Raw genomic sequence first — 23878 nt, 5'->3', positions numbered from 1 at the left:
GGACGAGGCTGAGCTGGTGGTTGGGGTGGCCTCTTCTCTGGCTTGTTGGCGGGAGTAGGCGACTTGTCTGCTTTCCTCTGAGCCGCCTGAGCTTCTTCTACATTGATGTAGCTAGCGGCCTTCCCCAACATCTCATCGAAGTTCTTCACGGGGTCTCGGATGAGATCTCGGAAGAACTCCTCTTCTACTAGTCCATGAGAGAAGGCGCTCATCAGTATTTCAGAGGTGGCGGACAGGACATCCTGGGCCACCTGGTTGAAGCGTTTAATATAGCTTCTCAAGGGCTCGACCAACCCTTGCTTGAGGACAAAGAGACAGTGATCTGTCTTCTAGTATTTCCTGCTGTTGGCGAAGTGGCGCAGGAAGACAGTCTTGAAATCATGGAAGCAAGTGATGGACCCGTTCCGCAATCCATCGAACCATTTCTGGGTCGAGCCAGATAGAGTGTTCAAGAACACTCAGTACTTAATGACGTCGCTGTATTGGTGCAACAGCGCAGCGTTCTGAAACTTCCGAAGATGATCCTCCGGATCCTTGCTACCGTCGTACTCTCCAATGGCTGGGGGCTTGTACTCCTTCTGTAGCTTCTCCTCTAGTACCCTTAGAGAGAAGGGCACTTGCTCATCTGGCTCCCCTCGGGACTCCTCCCTAAAGATTATAGCTTTCCCCTTCTTTAAGTCCGTGGGCGGGGGTTGCTCTTTCTTATTATAACAGTCTGGACCCTTGTGATAATAGTCTAGGCCAGGTTCCCGATAGAAAGCTGGGGGGAACTCCTCGGACTGTTTCCTCTTAGACCCTCAATCAGAAATATGAGTAGGGTCTTTGGAAACTGCAGGCATTTTATACGGTCGCGAAGCGGTGGTTTATTTTTCGAAAGCCGCTCACCTCTTGGCCTCCTTGAACAACTCGTATGCTCCTGTCGTCATGGTCATGTTGATCCGTCCGATGCCCTCTATCTTCACGTTCCAGAACAAGTGAAGAAAGTTCCCATAGAAGACACCAAATTGATCCTGTCCGAAATCTGAGTCGGATGAAGACCAGATGAGCTGTTGCTAGTGTTGACGGAGGGGTGATTGGGACACCATTCTCATATGCACCTACAAGAATGGACCCCCAGGTGGTGTTGACGAACGACGATAACTGAGTTGGTAGTACTTGAGCTCTGCGCACACTCAGACAAGCACACAGATGTTAGATGCTAGAAACCAGGGAAAAAGTCTTCGGAGCAGGCCCTCCGACGCTCAAGTCAAGTACTTTTTCCCCATAAAACAGTGTACGAAGGATAAAGAAAAATAGAAGGCAAGTGTGAATGTGCGAGAGAGTGTACTTGCGCAAGAGAAAGGACCTCCCTTTTTATATGACAGTGCGTACCTTCTGGAGCTTGACTGATGTCAGAGAATGTCGGGTGTCAGGACCTGTCGGGTGATGGAAGACCCGTGGCATCCACTTGTAGACTGAAGGAAGGTTCCATTCGCAGGTGACCGCAGACCGTTGGAATATTCCCTGATATTTCGCAATTATTCCCTGACAGACAGTTACGATTCTCTGACCTTGTTGTCGTGTAGCGCCTTCTGCCCCGACCTTATGGCTTGACAGGGAATGGATGGGGCAGCTCAGGCTGTTATGTTGGGTATAACACTTGCCCCAAACCTTGGGGGGTTGGGAGCTGTGGTGAGATTGTTCAGGAGCCGACCGGGGGTTGACTGACCGGGATTTAGCTCATTGAGAGAATTAGGCCTGGATATAACCGAGCCGTGAGAATCCGACCAGTCGGGTCCAGGTCAGATATTACTCCAACTACCCCCGATGTTTTAGACCAGGGTGTATGATCTAGAGTCTTGATCTGCGAGGACCCAACCGGGAACCATGTTGTTGATGTAATCCCAAGGTCCTACTTCTCCTTTCCCTAACCGACGACTACCCCGTCCCTTTATCTTCTGACTGTCATGTCCCCTTGACTTCTGACTGTCATGTCCTCTTGATTTTTGACTGCCTGACTTTATCGGACCCCACCATGATGTACCGTATCACTATCAGATGAAGAAGATAATTGAGAAAAATGAGATCCTTACAAGATGGGTGCTGAGAAGCTTTGTTTAGAGGTTAGAGCTGGTCATGGAGGTGGTGTTACTTTGGCAAAACTCACCAATAATCTTTACATTAACAAGTGCCATTTACAAATACATGGAACCTCACCCTCTCTTGCATTAACCTTGCTAATGACCTTGCTCACAGTATGACAATTGGAACACACTCTTAGATTTTTCACTATCCGAATTGATGTTCCTGGTTCAGTGCTAATGAATCCAAATGCAGTGGCAATGTCTCACTGTGCCATCCAGTTGCAGTCTCATTCTCTTTCCCCTCCAAATCCAGCAACAAATTATCTATACATGGAACATATCCTTCCTCCTTCAACCTTGTCAAAATTCTCTCCAACTCCGCATAAATCTCTTTTTGTCTGAGGATGTGATCGGTCTCCAACAATGAACTCATGAATGCTTCCCTTCACGCTGATTGAACTGCGCCCGGGAAGCTTGGGAACTCCCTTTTCTTTCATCAGCTTCCTCATTGCCATGGATTCATTCCACCTACCTTCCGCTGCAAAAATGCCAGCCAACTGCATATATCGACCACTCTGTTCAGGTTCCAGTTCAATTAATATCTTCCCCACACGCTTCCCGAGTTCAACGTTTTTGTAAATCCGACAGCCATTGGCCAGTGCTCCCCAGACCACAACATTTGGTCTGAAAGGCATTTTATAGATCAAGTCCTCTGCTTCCTTGAACATTCCTGCTCTGCTGAGGAGATCAACCATACATCCGTAGTGCTCCATCGATGGGCTCATATTGTAACCTCTTGTGATCTTTGTGAAGATGGCTATTCCCTCCTCCACCAATCCTTCGTGACTGCATGCTGTCAACACACTGGTGAAGGTAATGTGATTCGGTTTAACTCCGGCAGCTTCCATTTCAACAAAGAGATCAAGAGCCTTCCTTCCAAATCCATGAACAGCAAACCCTGCGATCATTGCAGTCCACACAGCAACATTTCTCTCAGTAATTTTGGTAAACACACTAATTGCTTCTTCGAGTTCGCCACATTTTGCATACATGTGCACCAGAACACATCCCAGAGCAGCATCCAATCGCAAGCGCTTTGTTCTCACGTAATTGTGAATCCATCTCCCTTGATCCAACGCACCAAGGTGGGCAGACGCAGTAAGCACGCAAGTGAGCACCTTGACGTCCGGTTTGATTTCCGACAGTTGCATTGCCCGGAAGAGCTCCAAGGCTTCCTTATAGAGGCATCTCTCGACGTACGTGGCGATCATCGTCGTCCAGGATACGACATTCCTGTTCGGCATTAAGTCGAACAGTTGCCGAGCACTGTTCAGCCTGCCACTCCTCGCGTATCCATCGATCATGGAGTTCCAGGTGACGGCGTCTCGGAACACGGCTCTATCGAAAACCCTGCGAGCGAAGTCGACGCGCCCCGACCTCGCATAGGCGTGGAGGAGCGCATTCTCCGTGTGCACCTCCGCGGCGAATCCGTGCTTGACGACATGGCAATGGACTTGCCGGGTGTCCGCAGACGGCGAAGCCACGCAGGCCTTGAGCAAGAACGGGAAGGTGTATGAATTGATCATCCGCGGTTCGAACGGCATTTGGCAGTACAAAAGGAGGGCTTTTTCGGGGTTGCGGCTGTGAGAGAGAGCTCGGATCATGGCATTCCAGGCGAATGCGTCGCGGTGGGGAATGCGTTCGAAGACGAGAGGCGAGTGGGCGAGGCTGCCGGCGTTTGAGGTAAGGCCGAGGCCGTCGAGCGGGCGGGCGGTGGAGGCGGCGTCGTGGACAAGGCCGATCTTGATCGTGTCGGCTCGTATTGGCTTGAGGCCTTCCGGTGAAGCGACGGCGACAATGGAAGGGGGAAGCAGCAGACCCGCCATGGGCTGCTATTCTAGTGGCAGGAGCGGTTTAATGTGGATAAGGTTTATGGGTTCACATAACGAACTATCCACAATGAGTCGATACATTAAGAATATAATGGACTGACTTGAGGAAGAAAAATGATCCAACTAACTATATCCTGTCTTTGTTCCTAGATAGTTAGATTAAAGAACAAGAATCAGCGATGATTATTGAACGAATCAATGAAATCGCTAATCTTCAATAGTTGTTATTTGATTCACTCCCTGTCGCCTGTTGTTGACCGTCGCCGACGTGATCGCCTTTACGGTGCATGTAGGAGGAGATGGCGGCGGCGATCGCGGCGGCGAAGTTGGGATCGTTGGTGATCGCCGCAGCGGTCGCGGTGCTTACTGTCTCAGCTAGAGACCTCGGCTTCAGACTCTCCGCGCCGGCACTGCCGCCTGTTGACATCTGCGACCCGGCAAAATGGGACGAGTAGTGGTGGCCGCCGATAACCTGCGGCGAGGAAACAGAGGCGGTGGCGCTGCCGCAGTTGGGAAACTGAAGTTGAAACGGGGGCATCGCCAGCGGCTTCTGCTGGCGAAGCGAGCAGGGAGTGCCGGTGAGGTCGAGCGTGAGGGTCGGGAAAGGGGAGGAGGCAGAAATCATCGCGACGCTCGAAGTCGATGACGAGGAGTTAGGCAGGATTGCTTGAGCGAGCAGACTGCCGTTTCCAGACTTGATCAATGCTTGTTCGGCAGCAGATGACGTGGAGCCGGACAACAACATGGAAACGGCTGCCGAGGTGGTCCTCGCCATGGCGGTGGCGGCCGGAGGGAGCGGGTGGTTGTGAGCTCCCTCGTAGGTCGTTATCAACACCGTCCTGTCCTCCGCGCACCGTTGAACCTGTACACACACCACAGACAAGTCGAAATTTCAAAGAACAAGCTCCAATCGAACGAAAAATGGGCGCGGAAAATTACAATTCATCCCAAGTTTACCTGTTTTCGAACAGGGCATGGGCATGCGCTCGCCATGGTGCAGCGATAATAAGCACGAGGACAGGGATTTCCTTTTGCTATCTTTTGGCCGTACTTTCTCCAGTGGCAGCCGTCGTTTATCTAATTGAATCAAATGCTTACGATCTAGTTGAACAATTTTACCGATTTGGTGGTATAAGGATTAGTGCAAGTACCATGGTTGCTTCGGATCGAGCTCGAACAGAGACCCGAGCCTTCTTGATGATTGCTTCGTGGTCCGGTTGTTGTTGCTTCACCATTTCTTTGGCACTCGGCACCTCCTCGGCGTCGAGATTACCGAGATTAGCGTCGTGTGACTCTTCCTTAGGCAGCGTCCGAGAAGTCGATCGGAGCTCGATGAACTGCTGCGGCACAGCGGTGGCACCGCCGGCTCGCTCTTGCTCCTCCTCTCTTCGCACGTCTACTATTTCATTGTCGACCTGGTCAAAGAGGAGGTACTCGAATTGAACAACGAAACGATCGAATTCCAGCAATTTGCGATTTTGATTGGCGATTGCAGATGATATTATAAAATTAAAAATAAAAATAAAATCCCACCTGATGAGATTTCGCGTCGCGATCCTGCAACAGCTTGACGAAGTAATCGTGCATGGATTCGTACTTGTGGGTTTTGTCGGTGAGCAAGTCCCTCAGCCGCTGGTTCTCCTCTATCGAACGCGCAAGCTTTGCTCGAACCAATTCCAACTGGCCCCATAAGAAGGAAAAAAATATCACAAATATCACTCACACATGAATTAGTGAAAACATCGATCCCAATTAACCTCGTTCTTAACATTCTCGTTCTCAATGTGCGCGGCCGCTCGACCCAGTACCAGATGATTCGGAGCAAATAATTCTCGGAAACCAATCTATTTCAGATGAAAAGATCAACAAACAATAAGTTGATTCGATAAAAGAAAGGGTATCCGATAAATTAACGAACTCACATTGATGGCGAGATCTTCTTTCTTCAGATTTAGATCGGGCATATCCTGATCTGTCATGACCGATCTGGATGGGTGACTACTCTTTTCCTCTCTGGCGAAGAAATCCACCGCCGCGCGCTGCACCGCTGCAGCGGGGAAAAGTTCGACGTCATCAGAGGAGAAATCAGGATTGGCAACGTCGCCGAAAGAAGCCAGGGAGTCCGTCGACGACGATCGCTTTCCGGACGATTCGCTGATCTCCATCGAGGAGAAGACTAGGGAGAAGGAGAAGTCTTCGATATGGAATTTGGGGGAGGATTCGGGTTTTATTGATGTCGAAGAGAAGGACTCGGGAGACGTAGTGAAGTCGTAGCGGGCGGGACCCGTGGCGAGGTGGGAGACGAAGGTGAGGAGAAGCGTGGAGCCATAGCGCGAGTCAAAGGAGTCGTGGGACGACGAGAAAGCGAGGAGGGAATGGCGATCAGATTCTGACCGCTTCAATGAGCGGTAAGTCCACCGCGCCCCTTACGCCGCGCCGGTTCAATCGCAGCTCCGGGAAGAACATGTCAACGTTGACTTGATGGACCGGCCCAACTTATTTCTGCATCTGTTCTGGGAAAAAGATCTTCGCTTGGAAGAGAGACAATAATGCAACTAATTTTCCATACTGGAAGCACACCAATCGTCAACGAAATTAATTCACCGCATGTTTGGGCTGCTAGAAACCATAATGCAACTAATTTTCCATATTATATCGTTATGTGCATATTATATCCAATCCTATTACTGGGCTAGTTATAATATAGATATATTTTTATGCAAACAAAAGTCAAGTTACAAGACTGCAGAAACAGGGTAACAAGCACAGCATTGGCCATTGTTTATAGCAGGCCATCACATCGTGAACAGAAGGAGCATGACTATGCTGCTGATCTAGGAAACATGTACGAACAGCAAACGACAAGTAAATGTCTAAAGAGTAAGAGTTTGTTCGCAGCTAAGGAACTATTAATCCCTTTTTATATACATGCGTGGATTTGTCTTTGCCTTGTACAGCCAGAACTATTAAGCTGCTTCCGCGAATCCAACTCTCAAGTTGCCATAGTCGAAGACAGTGTGATAAACTCCCATGAAGACATCTCCCAGGATCCTGAAATTTGAAACGTTAGAAAACCATGAAGGATGTGTGATCTTAGCAAATATGCTATGCAGCATCAACAAACCAAAGTGGGCCGCGTGGCACGTCCAGAGCTGTGAACCCGCTGATGCACTGTGCTGCAGCACCCTCACCAACCTGGAGAACGTACTGCACTCCCAGCAAACAAGTCGAGAAAAAGTGGTAGAAGGAGCAAATTAGATGAAAGTCTTAATGGAATCAGGAACTCATCGTCAGCAATTGCTCCCAATAATTACGATGGCAAGCACCATAAAGGTCGTCAAATTTTTATGCATAAATGGACAAATCTAGATAAATATTTATTATTCGAAATGTACGAGTATAATTCCATATCAAATTACTAAGCCTGTGGGATGGAGAGCCCAAAATCACTATCTGATAGTAATACGGATGTGCGAGTGATTGCAAATCATTATATTGATTTCTGGTATGATTAGGAAAGGTCAGAACCAAGTTTACCTGATCAGCTGTGAGATCAAATGTCTTATTTCCAATTGTGAAAGACACACTAGGCAGGGATGAGATCGTCCCACAATCTACAGAAGATTCTCCCATAGGGCTAGGCAGTCGTTCGCATAGCTGAAATAAAAATCAATCCATCAATTGAATAACACAAATAGTTCTATGCATACGTTCATGATCCACCATGACCATACCTGATTGATGTAGTTCAGAACACGTTCTTCAGTAGCATTCTGTCTCAGCTGGTTTTGCATCCATACAACCGCCATCTCGCAAGCAGTGCACATGGCATCACTTTGCAGACCAGCTGATACATCAGCATTGTCATTCACCACGCTCTCAATTCCAGCACTGCAAACAAAATGCAAAAGCTCAGGAATCACTGTAAAAAGCAAATAAGATGCACTCAGAACATAAAACAATTATTTAATGCTAACCCAACACCGCGAGTTCCGTCGAATGTGCACAGACCAATACGAGAGCAAATTTGAGCCGGTTCAGTCTGCAAAATGATCAGGCCAAACAGATGGTTTAATTCATCAGATTAGTCAGCAAGGAACACATTGAGCTTTTGAAACCTATGCTGCAAACCTGTGCAATCAGCATATCCAAAATCTGTTGGCCGTATTCAGCTACTACTGCTTTGCACTCTTGACTAATAACACCAGAAGCTCCAATTTTATGGTTAATTTCTGCGATGACAGTCTGCATAATTTTTCAGGATATATTATAATTGATTGCTGTTCTAGAAAAAAAAAGAAAAGAGCATTTTAATCCTAAATTAATAAACAGCACACAGTTCGTATGGATAGAGCCATATGCAAACAATCTAATAGTAACATGAAACATAAGCATTAAAATGAATAAGAATAGCATTTCCTCTTGAGCATTACATTGGAAACTTAGACAAAGATGGGCAAGTAGCTAGTAGCTTCCAGCATTCATCATCCAAAACTCCAATGCGACAAATATGTTAATTCACCATTAATTTCATATAACCGCAACATGGGCCGAATTGTAGAGCACATAGAAGGATAAAAGAAAAATCATATTTCGATTTTCACAAATTAAGGCTGTTAACATTGCATGAGCTGCATGAGATGGGCAGATTACCCAGAGCGACTTAGATACCATGGGCCGAACTGTAGAGCACATAGAAGGATAAAAAGAAAAAAAAATTTCGATTTTCACAAATTATGGCTATTAACATTGCATGAGCTGCATGAGACGGGCAGATTACCCAGAGCGACATATATACCATGCAACAGAAGACCTATACTGGTTATTTGAATATGACTCTTGAGATGCAACTTATCTGATTATACATTATAGTTTATTGACTACAAGGTCTAGGCTTGTTTAAATGTATGCAATGAGGCATTAAAGGGTCCTAAACAAACCACCTCAAATTATAAATTGCCTTTCTTGTGAGCTTTCTTCATGAAAGATATATCTTACTAGCTTTTGAACTCAACTAATTATTGCCATCATTATCTTCAATTACATTGCTGACCCCACTTAGTGGAGTAAAGGCTTGGAGGTTGTTGTTGCATCTTCAATTACATTGATAGCAAGACGCAACAGCCTAAAAAAGTTTTCATAAAAAATAGTATAGTAACATGAAAGTGAGGAAAAGGAAATGAAATGCAGAAAATTCATAAGATCGAAGGTTTAAAATTTTGATCAATCACAAATTAAATAGGCAACATTTAGGAAATTTCAAACTATGGAACTGGGTCATCAGTGTATCACTAATATGCCTTCTTTGTGAAAAAATATAAACTATGCAAAAAATCCATGACAAACATAGACATAAATTGCTCACTAACAGTGAATTCCTACCAAGGCATAGCCCTAAACAGCTAATAGACTTCAAATGCTGAATGACAGGATAAGGATAAATATTGCACTCTTCAATCCAACAAACAAATTACTAAACAACAATATCCTCCCAATTAAAGAAGATGAGATCTAAGCCAAAAAACAATACCATGGAATGAGGAACATCACAACTTAAGATCAAATTATTTATAAACATATCATTAAAAAGAATCATGTAGTAGATGCAGTCATGGAGAATACTTTTCAGAAACAAATAGTTGAAAGATGGAATTTTTAGTCAAATAAGCACAGGTTATACATACTGTTGGGCCTGTAATTAGAGATGTTCCTGAATCTGCAATGGCAGCACACCCACCAGCACAGAACCCTAAAATATACACAATCCACGAATAAGGAAACAGAATAAGATCTTGGAAATGAAAAGAATTGGACCAAGTCATACCAGTTGATTCTCCATCAACAAGAACATCACCCATCTCAAACTGTCAGGAGGAAAATATTTGGAAAAAATTCGGACATCAGGTGTATGCAAAATCAAGCACGAGGTAGATTAGAAAAGGCAAAAAGGGCTGACTACTATACCTGCCAATAACCCTTCTTTGTCACAGGAACATAGGTGTGGTTGCCATTATAGTGGTTTGGATCCACCCCTCCAAATACAAGTTCTCCGCCCTCTCCATCATTAGCATTTCGGTTAAACCAGAAAGAGAAAACAGGCTCCTTAACAAGACCTTGCTCAACCATGTTATACCTGTAGAAAGAGTTATAGAGGCAACATTAAATAATGAACCTTGCTTTCACTTCATAAGCAATTTTTGTCAAAGTAAAAGAAATATGGATCCTCTTTAGATTCAATTTTATCAAAATAATCCTTCATATGCACCATTATTGCATTAACAAAATAAGATAAACAATGCCAGGCTCACAATGTTTATAACGGCAAAAAAAGAACATCTGCAGAAAAGATACAAAGAGAAAAACAGTTGTATAAAATATGAAGTAAATAAACAAATATTATATTTGGAAAAATAAATACCACACAGGGACAGCATTCCCAACTGATATTTCCTTAAACCCAAGTCCAAGAATGCCATCAAATTTTGCCACCACGAATGTAACACTAGGTTCCCTAGTAGCTTCAATAAAATCCTGAAATATTTGTATACTTTAAATTAATGGAAGAACACCAATCTGTTACAATTTTCAATTAAAACAGATGTTACAAATTGAATAGGTGTTTGAAATCAAGACCTGAGATTTCACAACCAGATCACCAACTGTTACATGGTCTTCACTAAAAAACCCAGAAATTGACCCAGATCCATAATGAATAGCTGCAGATTTCCCTGCTTGGTGAAAAAAAAAGTTAGCATTTTTTTTTCTAATGTGAAACAAACAATACAATTGACTTTTGTGAATCATGAAATATCATTGACTATATTTAATATATGTGTTATAGTGAAGCCACAGTTCTCTAACGAGAGATTCCAATATAATTAAGATAAACTTGAAAAGCTGTCAAAAATGATTAGTTAATAAATGTTGAATGTCAACCAGCTCAGCTCTGGCATTAGGGTTGTATCTCTTTTTGCAAACGGTTCACCCATGTATTTTAGGTTTATAATTTTAACGGCTTCAGCAACCTACTGACCAGTTTAGACAACTAGAACCATGGCGAACCTTTGTTCAGTTGGACAAGACGTGTGGAAGAATTTTTTTTTCCTAATTAACATCGCACTTATATCTACTGATCAACCGATGTAAAAGCAATATAGGAGGAAGAATTTAGAAAGAAAGCATAAATTATCTAAAACAAGTAAAAATTTTCAAATCAAGCAACATGAGTCAGAAAATGACCATTCTTTTGATAGGTGCTGGACCGGGATGACTTGTACTTCGAGTGGAAAAGGCAAGCAATCTGCACAAACAAATTAAGGGAAAAAATAATACAGTAAAACCATGTCAAAACCAATAACCGTCGAAACCGTCTACTAATTCTAATAAGAACTACAAAATTTGACTCACCGAGAAGTAGCACTTGGAAGAGGGAACCCACAGATTCGAGCTTCCGGTATCAAAGATCACGGTGAACTTCTGAGCGGGGGAGCCGATACCGATCTCCCCAAAGTACTGCGCGTTCATGTAGTTCTTGAGGGAAATGATGTCAGAATCAGCATCTCCCCCGTTCCCGAGTCCCAAACCGTGCTTCTGGCCCCTCGATCGTCGCACTTCCCCGACTAGCCGCGCCGCCAGCCTGTCGTTCTGATCCAAGGGGTTCTTCTTCAACCCGATCCTGACCAAACCATCGGAAGACGCAGGAAGAACCGACAGAAGAAGAAGGTTCTGGAGCAGAAGAAGAATTGCTGCAAGTCTACGCCCCATGCCCATCGCCTAACGATCGAACCGAAAATTACAATCGATGAAATCCAAAATTTCTCTACTTACAGATGGTTCCAGTCGCAAATTTCAAGCAAGAAAGATCATGCGAAAAGATTAAACTAACCGATTTGAGGAATCAAGATTTTGGGGAAAAGGGTAAGAGCGGAGTGGGAATGTGGGATGAAGGGCAGAAGCGAGCTTGCTCTTTGCGTTGGTCGTCGGGCGTGCTATTATTATATAGACCAATATCGACTATCCGCCGCCGGATCTTTCCGTTGAAGCAATCAGAACCGTTAGATAAGATATCTTCGATGGATAATGCTCTATCTACCGCCCGATATTTCAATCGGATAAATATCAACCATTGGACGGGGAGCAGCAAGACGTGCCACGAAGGCAACGGTGGATCTTGCGACCTGGAACGGCACGCGGCACGCCTAACAGGTGCGATTGGGTAGCAGACTGGGCGGTAGCGGATCCGCAAGGGAAAGGTGCTAACGCATTGAAGTTGTGTGGGCCCATAATTAATCAAAGACCGCTGGGCAAGGTGCTAACGTACGATCACAAGCTAGGGATAAAAAAAAGGTTAAAATTACACGTGGCAAATGCGACTAGAACCGGCGCGCTGATTGGTTGTGACATCTCGTTGATGGTTGCTGGCTTGCACGCAATCCTGGGACGCATGGTAGGATCGGTCAACTTATCGCTCTTCCGATTTAGGAATCGATTGTAGCGTGTAGGAAATCTGCATCCAATTGATAATTTTTAATTAAATGTTAATTCAATTCCTTGTGAGTTTTACATGTGAATTATTTATTTTCCTTGCCATCTAATTAATGCATAGGCTTTGATAGCTGATCCCATTTAATGAAATAAAGACTAAGATGATAAATCTTTGTCACTATGGACAATGACAATTTTAATAATCAAACTAGTTTTTATTAAACGTGATGTGTATTGTGTAATACTAAAACTAACTAGTGGAAATTTAAGGCAATGAATGTAGCAAAGAGACTAAAGAGCTTTGAGTTTTGGGAGATGAGTTTGACAGTGATTACTATTGTAATTGTTAATAAATTCATTAGTTAAAAAATTATCTCAAATATACATTATCGAAATGTTTTAACCTCTACCTCCATGTGATACACATTTGAAATTTATTATTGAAAATAAAATATATACAAACTATATATTTAGGGGGCGTTTGGTTTAGGGGAATAGGAGTGGGGAATGAAAATGAAAAGCATTGATTACCATTGTTAATGTTTGGATTATAGGAATAGGAATACAAATAAGGAAATGAATCCTTGAAATTGGATAATAACTCATTCCCATGTACCTCCCCTTCAAAGAACCATTACCCTATTTCCATCAATCAAAATATTCCCTTATTCAAAAAATACCCTTGACCTAAAACTAAAATTTTCTCCCTTAATATCAAATATCAAAATTTATTTATTTATTTTTTCTTTCATATCACTTCTCTCTCCTTGTTCTCTCTCATCATATTTTCTCTCTCATCATTTTATCACACACTTTATCCTTCCTATCACACTATCTTTCCTCTTTTTTCTCATTACACTTTCTTTCTCATCATACTTTCTCTCTCCTCAATCTCTTCCATCACACTCTCTTCCTTTTTTTTAATCATACTTTCTCTCTCATCATACTTTCTCTCTCCTCGATCTCTCTTATCACACTCCCTCATTTTTTTTCCTCAACAGACTTTCTTTCTCATCATACTTTCTCTCTTCTCAATATCTTCCATCACACTCACTGTTATCTTTTTTTCTCATCACACTTTCTTTCTCATCATACTTTCTCTCTCCTCAATCGCTCTCATCGCAGACTCTCTCTCCTAATTTTTCCTCATTACATTTTCTCTCTCTTCATCCTCTCCCATTGTAATTTCTCTCACATCATATTTTACCTCACATCTTCTCTCATCATGCTCTCTTCTATTACACTCTTTTTTCTCATTTTCTCTTATCACACTTTCTCTCTCTTCATTCTTTTTCATCACACGTTCTCTCTCATCATACTTTCTCTCTCTTCATTTTTTTTCGTCACACTTTCTCTTTGATCATACTTTCTCTCTTATCATTCTCTTTCATCATATTTTTCTCTCACATTCATCTTTCTTTTACATTTAATTTTTTTCTCTTATTTTCCTTTAAGGGTAAAAAAGAAAATATTGATTTATTTCGATAGAAAATATGCAACTAACCAAATATTACTTTTAAGAGTGATATCTATACTCATACTCATTCTCATTCCACAATATAATGATTTACATTTCCATGCTCATACCAAACGTCCATTAGTAAATAATATTTGGAAAAATGATATATCTCAAATCTGCATTATCTTATTTTAGTTTGCAAGGGAAAAATATATATTAAATTAATTATTTATTTAACACGGAGGGTTTTGGCTGTGGAAGTGGGTGGAGAGGAGATGATATAAGAGACTCACGTCCACGGCCGCGCCCCTCGAACTTTCGCTTTCCCTCTTCTCCAGGAAGAGCGCACCGACAAAGGGGACAAAGGATGACTGCTGCCGGAGACGGAACCGGGGGTAGGGTGAACGGGCAGGCGGCGACGATCCCGTCGGGGTCGAGGAAATTGGTGCAGAGTCTTAAGGAAATCGTCAACTGCTCCGAACCGGAGATCTATGCCATGTTGCGTGAGTGCAATATGGACCCTAATGAGGCCGTCCAATGCCTCCTATCCCAAGGTGCCCTTGCTTGCTGTCACTTTATTCTTCTAATTGCGAATGGATTCTCACTAATTCTGTGATTTTATTGGGGATTCTGCGTGGTTGTTTTTGGGATGAAAGGGTCGCGGATATGGTCCTCAACTTTTGTAGTTTTTTCATCTTTGATCTAAAAAATCAAGTCTTGCGGCTAATTATGATTAAAATGCGTAACATGGGTTGTTTTTCTGCTTTTTGTTATACTTGCTATACTAGTACTTGTTAGTCAAGGCAAGAGTTTAAGAAAAGGAAAGACGTTACTTGGAACTAGGAATAGTCAGGCTGAAATTTCTGTTCGGTTGTGATGCTTCCCCTAACTGTTGCGCTATCTACATACGTTTGACCTACCGCTTTCAAAAAGAAAAAAAAAAGTTAACTATTTTTCTATCTTAGGAATATATTATCTCCTTGCTTAGAATATTGAAAAGAGTAACTTGCGCATGGAAGCTATGTACTGGAAGGAAATTTGCAAAACTCCACTTGAGATCTAATTTTCTTTGATTCCTTACAGACCTTTGTGGTCCTTGTTTTTCTGGTAATGAAGCTGTTACAACTGTCTTAACTTGGTCCTCAACTAGTTCCTCAACAGGTGCTTCCATCTGCGTTTCAGCTATTCTTTTGAACTCATTGGATTATATTTTATCACCTTGTATTATTTTAGTTGGCTTTCAGTTATTTCACAGCTATATGGTGACAATACTTTGCATCATGTTAAGGTTCCTTGCTAAACAGTATCTTCCATAAGAGAAACTAAACTGTATCAGTGATAAGAATTATACTAAACAGTATCTTCCATAAGAGTTATACGTAGTATTGAAGTACTGGGTTTCAGGGAAAAGTATTATTTGAAAAAGATATGCCAGAGAGTTACCATATTGAGTAAGCACAACAGGTTACCTTTCACTTCTTGACTAAAATCTCATGCATTTTTTTTTCTATTTGTCCCACCCAGTGAGATAAGACTTGGTTTTTGGTTGGTTGGTATTGCTAATGACAATGGCTAGCTCAGCAATACATGTCTGATGAAATGTTTATGCATATGTGCTCAATTATTGTTGATTTTAGCTTTTGCATAAATATGCTTCCATATGTGTTGATATGTGTTGCAGATACTTTTCAGGAGGTCAAAAGCAAGCGTGACAAGAAAAAGGAGGTTGGCTTATATTTTGTTTGAAAATTAATTATCACATGTCATGTTGTATTAGTCTGGACCTGCTATTGATCATTCTATTTCAAGCATCGTTAAATAATTAATGTTTCTTGTAGGTTTTCAAACTGATTTTAGATATATTGCCGTCATTATTTTATTCCAGTACTCTTTCTTTGTGTTTTAGATATCTTGGATGGACATGATATTTTTTGTAATTTTTTAAATATCTTAGAGATTTTATTAAATAATGATATATTGGTTACATATTATCAGCAGGATAAAACGTGAGTGGTTGAAATGGTGAATGCCTTCTGAAATCCTGAATGTTCATTGCGTACCATTTAGGCTAATATTGCACAGTGAGGAAATGATATGTGCAAAAGGTTAATGTAATAGAAATGAGGATGCTAAGATGATGCATGAAATTATTAGACGAAAATCAAATTAACAATACTACTATCTAAGAGCAATTAGACGTAACTCTAATAGCTGATAAAGAAAAAGAGAAATTATATTATTAAGATGGTATGAAAAATGAATATTATTTATGATATGGCTTTCTATATAGTTCAATGGAGAGATCAAATCATGTAGCCAACTCAAGTAGTTGGGGCAAAAATAGCTTGATGATAATGATGATGGTGATCACACTTTGTCCATGTTTCACTGGCTAATTGTCCCATTGACTGTTGACTATACTTATGCATTGTGCTTGGCTCCTTTGCAAAGTATTCACAATTGCTTTTAGAATTACTTCTTGATAGGCTATCAGTTTACTATGGTAACTTTATGATTTGTGCTTGTTCCTAACTTATTTCTAAACTATCATTTGATCTCCGAAGCTAAAACTTCATTCTTAATTTGTTCTTTTTTGTTATTCTATTTCACTCTTTAGGTCAGAGAGTTTCCGAAATCTAGATCTCAAACAGTCAACACCAATTCAGGTCATGGATCTAAGGGTAGTAGTGATCATAGGGGCCGTCATCAGTCCAGTTTGACTGGTATGATTTAACAGTTTTGCCCTTTTTTTATGATGTTATTTTTTCTTGCATTTATCCTTTTCTCTTTCACATGTTTCTATAGAATATGAAGTCGATAAAAGTAAACATATGCACAAGAAACAAAATGGTATTACTGTTGCTCCTGTCTCATCAGTTGTGGAATCGGTAACAATAATAAATCCTACAAAAAGACCAACAGTCGAGAGGTGATTTCTTCCTTAATATTCAGGAATAAAATTAGCACGTTTCATAACAAGGCAAAAACTTCCACTCATTTAACCAAGATAAGGGTCTGAATCTCTTTTTTTATTATTATTCAAAAAATATTCTAGTTTTCCTTTTTTGATGACATTGGAGTAAATTGATCCTATTATTTCTAGAGTATGTTGTTATTTTTTCCTTTAAAAAAAAAATTGGAAGACACTTGCTTAGCTTGGTTGCTGTTAAAGATGATTCTCTTCCCTGATTTGTTTTTCTCACATCTTTTAATCCATCATTTTTTTTTCTGGTTACACAGCATTTTTTTGGAAGAACTGTAATGACATTGGTGCCAAATTCTTGTTCTGTTGTTTTATTATATTTTCTCTGCTGACACACAAGTGAGCATAATTTTACTAAGCTAACCTGCCACAATTCTGTTAAATTTAGTGTCATATATTTGTTACCATACAGATTTGTTAACTAATATTTTGGTCTAAAATTATATCAATATTATCATATTATATGATATACACAATAAATTCAGATCGGGTGTGGAATTTTTGGTGGTTTTATATAAAAACTTCAAACCCACCCAGTGGAACCCGATTTCTAAATACATGAACCTGAAAAAACATGATTTTTCAAAGTGGTTCAGTTTAGCTGATTTGTATTATCTAATATGTTCCTAATTTAGACCAACTTTGCAAATAAATTGTGAGGCATGCTCATCTTTCTTGAGCTGGAAATTTTAAACCAATCATAACTTTTGAAATACGTTGGATTTCTTCTTGATGATGGCTTCAGTTCCACCTGGCGGCAAATATGTCTCAGCTTCTCAGGACTTACTGGACTGCTAGCTTTTCATCTATATGTGGATTTTGGACAGTTTGAGTGGGTAATTTATTGCATCCAATCTATTTATCAGAGTCCCACAATAGCAATTAGGTATAGTCTGTTAATGATAGCCAAGTGATTTTACTGTAGAAGTGTACACTGGAGAATCTGATTTCCTGGATCTTATTCTTGCCCTAATGTTACTGAAGCAAAGATTTGGCTTTGTGGGTCTTCAGTGATCTTATTGGCCACTTTATTTTCTTGCAGCAGTTTTGCTCCCATTAAAGATACAATGCATAAAACAAAAATTGCTGATGCAATTTCTACACCTTTGCATTTTCATCTAGTTTTCAAAATAGTTAGTTGGGGAATCCAGGACATGTTTCCATGGCTGATATTGTCAAGAGGGGCAGACCTGAAGGGAAACATCCTACTGTGCCTGCTGTTGCAAGTGTAAATTCCTACAGGTCACACAATCCGGTAATAACAAACATGTCAAACCACGATGCAAAACAATCCTTTGCTACATCTCTAACATCAGAATCAGAAGAAAAGGTAGACACTCCTTTGAAGAATTTAATCATTTTTCAGATAAAAACCATGGCATTGGAACTGCTGAACATCATCGCATTTCCAATTATTATGGGTGGTCCCTAGTCCAAGAGCAACCTGCAGAAAGTGTGTTAACCACTATGGAGATAACTTCACCAGCTTATACTAACCCATCAGAACTGGCAGCACCTAATTTGATGGTTGTTTGTTTGGACTTGCAAATAGATCCTTGTTCAGAAGATATCCAAGACCATGATGGAAGAGCAAGTGTTAAACCTCAGCCAATAGAATCCAGACCCATATCTGCATCGGAAAGGCAGTTAGATGTTGAAACGTCTGAAGATGCTTCCTATTTCGATGACAGATTATTGAGTATGGATTCCTACCAATCTGTAGATCTTGAATTTAATTGCCATAAAGGTAAAAGTTAATCACTTAGGATCCTTCTCTTTCCTGTCATATATCTTTTCTGTTTTATGTTTGTTAAGAGAATGAGATTTATTATTGCTTTTACAGATAGAAATTGTGATTACTATAGAAATTGTAGCTGAAGGTGCAAACTAACTTAGTTTGGTTGGGACTTTCAAAATGGCTGTTTATAACTTGGGTTTGAATCCTACCTTCTTCATTCATTAGTAGGTTTTTTCTACTTCTTTCCATTCAAATAAGTTTTGAAATCAAAAGACAGGATGTGCAGGTATCCATTGGCAATGCCAACTATTTGAGGCCAAATACATTGATGTCTATATTACTAGAAAGAAAACACATCATGGATGTAGTAAAAGGCAAATGTGCCAGTCTAAATCTAATAAAACAAAAATTTCATTGGGGTTGGAAATGTAGATGATCTGTCATGAATTTCGAGAGGCTAACAATCCACCTTGCTTCTGCTTTGAAGGAATAGATATTGACCTAAATTTGAGCAGATAGTTAATTAAGTCATATAACAAGATTTAGAGAACTAGAACAATTCAAGATGGATCTAGGAGACTATTTTATTAATTCCTTTGAACTGATGTACACGTGTTTGAGTTACAAGGACCAAAAAAGTTTACAACTTGTGAACAATTATTGCAACTTCAATTAATGCTTACCCAGACAAACATAGTTAACATGGCATGCACTTCTAATGGACTTATAGATCTATATTGCACAAGATGATTAAAGTAGTAGGGAAAGTGACAGTGAAAGGTATTTAAATTACCTTTTGATTGAGTAATGTTATAATGTTAGGCGGAGTATAATGGCGGTGAAAGATGAAGAACTCAATTCATTGGGACCAAAAAATTGGTCTGCAGCTACAAACTTTACTGTGGTAGAAATTTTGAATTCTGTATCTGCTCTAGTCATTTTACACATGCTTCTATATAATCATTTCATATGGTCTTTAGATTCGGTATCCAATCAAAAATGTTCATCTCTTTACTATCTTTATTATGATATTTCCTGATTTTATTTATTTATTTATCTAGACACTGTGCATCAAAATTCTGAAGTTGTATTTAATTCTAATAGAAAACATATAGTTTACAGAATAATACTCATTCTATTGAAGATCTCTTAAGCAATTTTGTTTCTGATAGGCAGAACAGACTTGATGCATGATACATGCACTTGTATGTTTAACATGATCATTCAGGGTTTAGGGAAAACATATAGTTTACAGAATAATACTCATTTTATTGAAGATCTCTTAAGCAATTTTGTTTCTGATAGGCAGAACAGACTTGATGCATGATACATGCACTTGTATGTTTAACACTATCATCTAGTTTTCTTTCTGTTTTTATGAGAATCTCTACTGTTGCTATGAATTTCTTCAGCAGTTAGCGCAAAATTGTTTACCTCTTTTACATATTCTTTTTCATGTCAAACTTCTTTTACAGCTGAGGATGGTTTGGAGATTTCTTCAACTGCCGCAACACTAAGGCAATTAAGTGTACATGGGGGAGGGGAACACAAAAACTAAGGCTGGGCCTGCATTAATAATTCCTGACCATCTCAGGGTTACAAATGCAGATTGTTCCCAACTAAGTTTTGGTAGTTTTGGGGCTGGTGCATTTTTCAGATCCTTTTCGTCAAAGCCACCAGAAAGCAACTTGAAAGTGGCCCCAGCTGTAAATGATGATTATCAAATTGATGAGTCAGATTCGAGGTACTACTCATATTTTTGTCCCATTACTCTTCCTATTTTAATTTTAATTTGTGACCATGTCTTTGGATAGAAATCATGAGTACCACAACAATGAGTAGTTCAAGCCTACTCTCACTGAGAATGTAGCGTCCGTAACTTGCACTGCTTCAGAAAATGTTGACGTGCCTTCAATTTCACAACGTGAAGGTTCATTGGATGCTACAAATGAGTATGACTTTCTGCAGTTTCCAGTTATGGGTTGCCAAGCTCCACACAGACAAATGCTACAGCTCACACCTATCTGCATGGGAATTCACAAATACAAAATCTTTCACCTTTTTCAAGTCTAATGGTGGGCAAATACTCCTTGTTTTGCTTTACACTTAAGTTACTTTTTATTGTGAAGATGATTTACTATGCTTATATTTTCTAAATGTTTAGTTGAAATAGATGGGTTGAATTTTCTGTCTGTAAACCTCTCCAATAAAAATCATTGTTTTGAAGAATCTTTTGCAAGGACAATACATATTGAACAAATATTTGAAATGGTCATTTCTTAAGAGCAAGGTTTTAAATCTCAGTTTGGATACCTGTCTCGGTCCCAGTCTGAAACAGTACCACATGAACATTAACTCATATCAAACAAGTCAGCACAGATCTCATCATGTAGATATACATTTGTGTGAATTTATAGTTTATATGTTCCTATAGACATAATATCTTGATTCTTAAGTCAGTCATGCTCTCAACTCTTAAAAATACTTATTTGTTTATATAATTTTGTATTAAGATTATAGTGTTGGGCTTTGACAATTTCTTATTCTTGTTTATGCTTATCACATATATATACACAACGCTTGATGTTATAATTATATTACTGGTATTCAAATTTTGTATTATATTGTATCATCCATTATAGCCGACTAGTGGGATAATACTTTGTTGTTGTTGTTGTAGTATTGTATCATCCATTATATGCTATATATAGCTCTTATTGAACTCTGTATCACCTATATCTAGTGCACAAGCGTGCATTCTAGGCTTGATGGCATAATTATATTACTGGTTCTTTTGTATTGACTAGTACAACATGAAACGTAAATCTATGCTTGTTCTCAGATGTTTTATTTTCATCGAAGAAATGCTAAAATGGGGAGAAGTGTGCAATTTTTTACCAGCTATTTGGCTTGAGTACAAGCAACTTACTGATTGTCTAGGCTTCTTGAAAAAGAAAATTAGAAATATTTTTTTTTTCTAGTTTTGTGAATAATTTTGAAGTTTCTGGGAGGGGCTACTACTGGAATTAGGGTAAGAGGAGATGTTTGCCAAGAGAACTAACTCCAAACCACCTTTATATCTTGTTCAGCATGGAGGAGGAATGTTTTTGCCTGGTGTAATCTATTTTTAGATGACATGCCTTGAAATTAGAGATGGACTTGGATAACCTTCTATTAGAGTTGAATGATATGAATTTCATAATCTATATGATTTAGGAGCTGTACTGCCACTTTTGTGCAATTGCTTAACTTGTCAAGCTAGAGATGTTTCAAGTGGTAAAATATTATTCTATATGGGAGTCTTGTTTGATGACAAGGCGATTAAAAGGTTATTCAAGCTATATTATACACTGACTCTGATTTCTAGGGCTCTTCAAATTGGCTTGTATGTCAACTATTTCAAGTTTTTCAGATCACATACTTTTCCATTGACATTATTCAAAGCACCGTTGGTCAATGCATTGTCATTTGAATAATCTTAGTTTACCTGCTAGAAATATTTGTAGTCTAATGAAGCGGTTTTGCAGCAAGCCAATTCTCTACAAAACAACATGTTAGCAACAAGCTTTCCACATCTTCGAGACGTTGATCACCCTTTGTCTCCCCTGCTTGCAAACTAGCATGTATCGAGAGGTATGGCACTACAGTGTCATCTATCGGTGGACCATCCTCTTCCATGCCCGAGGTAGTATATTTCACTTGGAATTTCTATTATCTTTTTTGTTGCTTCACTGTGAATCCACGAAACACACACACATATGCATGTATTTGTATATGTACGTAGTTAATATATGTATGGAGGCAGAACTTTGTTAATTTGTTTCAAATATGATATCTAAGTTTTGATGTTGTAATTCCATGATGGGTAACACAAGCGGCCTGTGCTTTGTGCAGGTCTTGAAACCCACAATGTTTCTGAATCCTCAATCGGCTCCTGTATCCTTGCCTACAACCACCCTGCTAACAAGCTCTGCATTCCCTCAGGCCCTTCCTGTTCCGCATTACTCTCAGCCAGCTATTCCATTAGGGCATTTTGCTAATCTGTTAAGCTATCCCATTCAACCACAGAGCTACCCATACTTGCCTCCGATGCCACAAACATTGTCTGTGGTCAGCCCATTCCATCCATCTGCTGTCTTACATAATGCCGGCATGAAGTATTCGCAACTTCAATACGAAAGCAACTTACCCACACCAAGCTTGCCCCAGGCTTCTGCCATATCTCATTATGGAGGGTTCGGAAGCTCATCTAGCATTCCTGGAGGCTTGAACCTCACCCACACAACTGCTTCTAACACGATGGTTGGGATTAATGAAGCTCTGAGCCAGCAGTACAGAGAAGCGAGTCATTTCTTATCCCTTCAGCAGGTAACAATAATGCCTTTGCTATCCTCTTATAATTATAAAATTTTTAACCTATAGCCTTTGCTCTCCCAAGGAGGCTTGCAAAGAGAACATTTACAGAATCCTACCGAACTGAATCTCAATGGTTCTCAGACCACCATACAATCGCAACCAGCAAGCCAAATCTGGCAACAAGGCTACTAAGCCGTCTCCTAAGTTTTCAAAGTTCTTTAGAGTGCTCAAGTAGGTTGATCCCAGACATATGCCAGTTTGAGCGTTCAGGACTAAGAGGCGCTTCTTGTATCCGACGAGGGCTGTGCGTTTTCAGAGTTCGAGCGCGTGTTCTAATGGTTAGTGATGTATTAGATGACTTTTCTGTGCAACATTGAACTCTTATTTAACAAAAGCTGTTCTCTTTTGATAAAGTTTTTTTTTTTTTATGTTCATTCAATATTTAAAAATAAATTAAATAAACAAAAGTTGCATAACCCTGCAAACTGTACAGAATGGCAGATGTTTCAGTAATTTACATCAGTTTACAATCTCAACTTAACATTGTTCTCAGTCGGTGACGAAGTTGGTGGCGTAAAAACTGAACATGGAGAACATTTCTTGATCTCCTTCACCTTCAGCCCAGCAAAGGCATCCATCAGCACTAAGATGCTCTGCGCGTGGACCAGGTTCAGGTTGCCGAGGTAGTCGAAAGAATAACATTAGAGGGGCGAAAGATTATCTTTCACTAAGATTAGGTTAGCTTTTTCTTCGAATTCTTAGAGCGCTCGTGCAGTGACTCGTAGACATCAACTTTGTAACTCAACTTCACCTCATTGTAAATCAGTTAGTCTTGATCATTCCTAATGTTTTCTTCTTGTTTTTTGCTCAATCAATTCCTTTTGCCACATCTGCCACACACTG

The 23878-nt window shown here is 40.2% G+C and overlaps 3 protein-coding genes across 4 annotated transcripts; 1 reads left to right on the top strand and 2 right to left on the bottom strand.

The window, feature by feature from the left end:
* Positions 1 to 2135: 2135 nt before the first annotated feature.
* LOC121978434 lies at positions 2136 to 6302 on the bottom strand. Its single transcript, XM_042530781.1, has 7 exons — positions 5878 to 6302; positions 5713 to 5799; positions 5489 to 5635; positions 5107 to 5370; positions 4913 to 5032; positions 4173 to 4817; positions 2136 to 3955 (listed from the first exon to the last, which is right to left on the bottom strand). The coding sequence occupies exons 1-7, from the start codon at positions 6118 to 6120 to the stop codon at positions 2384 to 2386; spliced, it is 3078 nt and encodes a 1025-aa protein (XP_042386715.1). The 5' UTR covers positions 6121 to 6302; the 3' UTR covers positions 2136 to 2383.
* Positions 6303 to 6648: 346 nt separating this feature from the next.
* LOC121975655 (aspartic proteinase oryzasin-1-like) lies at positions 6649 to 11969 on the bottom strand. Its single transcript, XM_042527437.1, has 14 exons — positions 11841 to 11969; positions 11363 to 11728; positions 11195 to 11255; positions 10589 to 10683; positions 10374 to 10486; positions 9920 to 10088; positions 9780 to 9819; positions 9640 to 9704; positions 8087 to 8200; positions 7933 to 7997; positions 7690 to 7846; positions 7493 to 7612; positions 7080 to 7162; positions 6649 to 7006 (listed from the first exon to the last, which is right to left on the bottom strand). Exons 2-14 carry the CDS (start codon positions 11723 to 11725, stop codon positions 6922 to 6924), a joined length of 1530 nt encoding a protein of 509 aa, XP_042383371.1. The 5' UTR covers positions 11726 to 11728; positions 11841 to 11969; the 3' UTR covers positions 6649 to 6921.
* A 2187-nt stretch (positions 11970 to 14156) lies between these two features.
* Positions 14157 to 23662, top strand: LOC121975652 (GBF-interacting protein 1-like). 2 transcript variants are annotated; one of them, XM_042527427.1, is made up of 10 exons: positions 14157 to 14452; positions 15580 to 15623; positions 16516 to 16621; positions 18248 to 18628; positions 20095 to 20363; positions 20434 to 20694; positions 22147 to 22304; positions 22514 to 22987; positions 23058 to 23313; positions 23529 to 23662. In XM_042527427.1, the coding sequence occupies exons 1-5, from the start codon at positions 14266 to 14268 to the stop codon at positions 20175 to 20177; spliced, it is 801 nt and encodes a 266-aa protein (XP_042383361.1). In that variant the 5' UTR covers positions 14157 to 14265; the 3' UTR covers positions 20178 to 20363; positions 20434 to 20694; positions 22147 to 22304; positions 22514 to 22987; positions 23058 to 23313; positions 23529 to 23662. The 2 variants fall into 2 exon arrangements, with proteins under 2 accessions (XP_042383361.1, XP_042383360.1); XM_042527426.1 differs by lacking the exon at positions 23529 to 23662 and having other exon boundaries at positions 23058 to 23408.
* The last annotated feature ends 216 nt before the right edge of the window (positions 23663 to 23878 follow it).

Source organism: Zingiber officinale, chromosome 4B (assembly GCF_018446385.1).
Source record: "Zingiber officinale cultivar Zhangliang chromosome 4B, Zo_v1.1, whole genome shotgun sequence".
NCBI classification, from domain to species: Eukaryota; Viridiplantae; Streptophyta; class Magnoliopsida; order Zingiberales; family Zingiberaceae; genus Zingiber; species Zingiber officinale.
The sequence above is the reverse complement of the archived record's forward strand: the minus strand, read 5'-3'. Positions and strand labels throughout refer to the sequence as shown.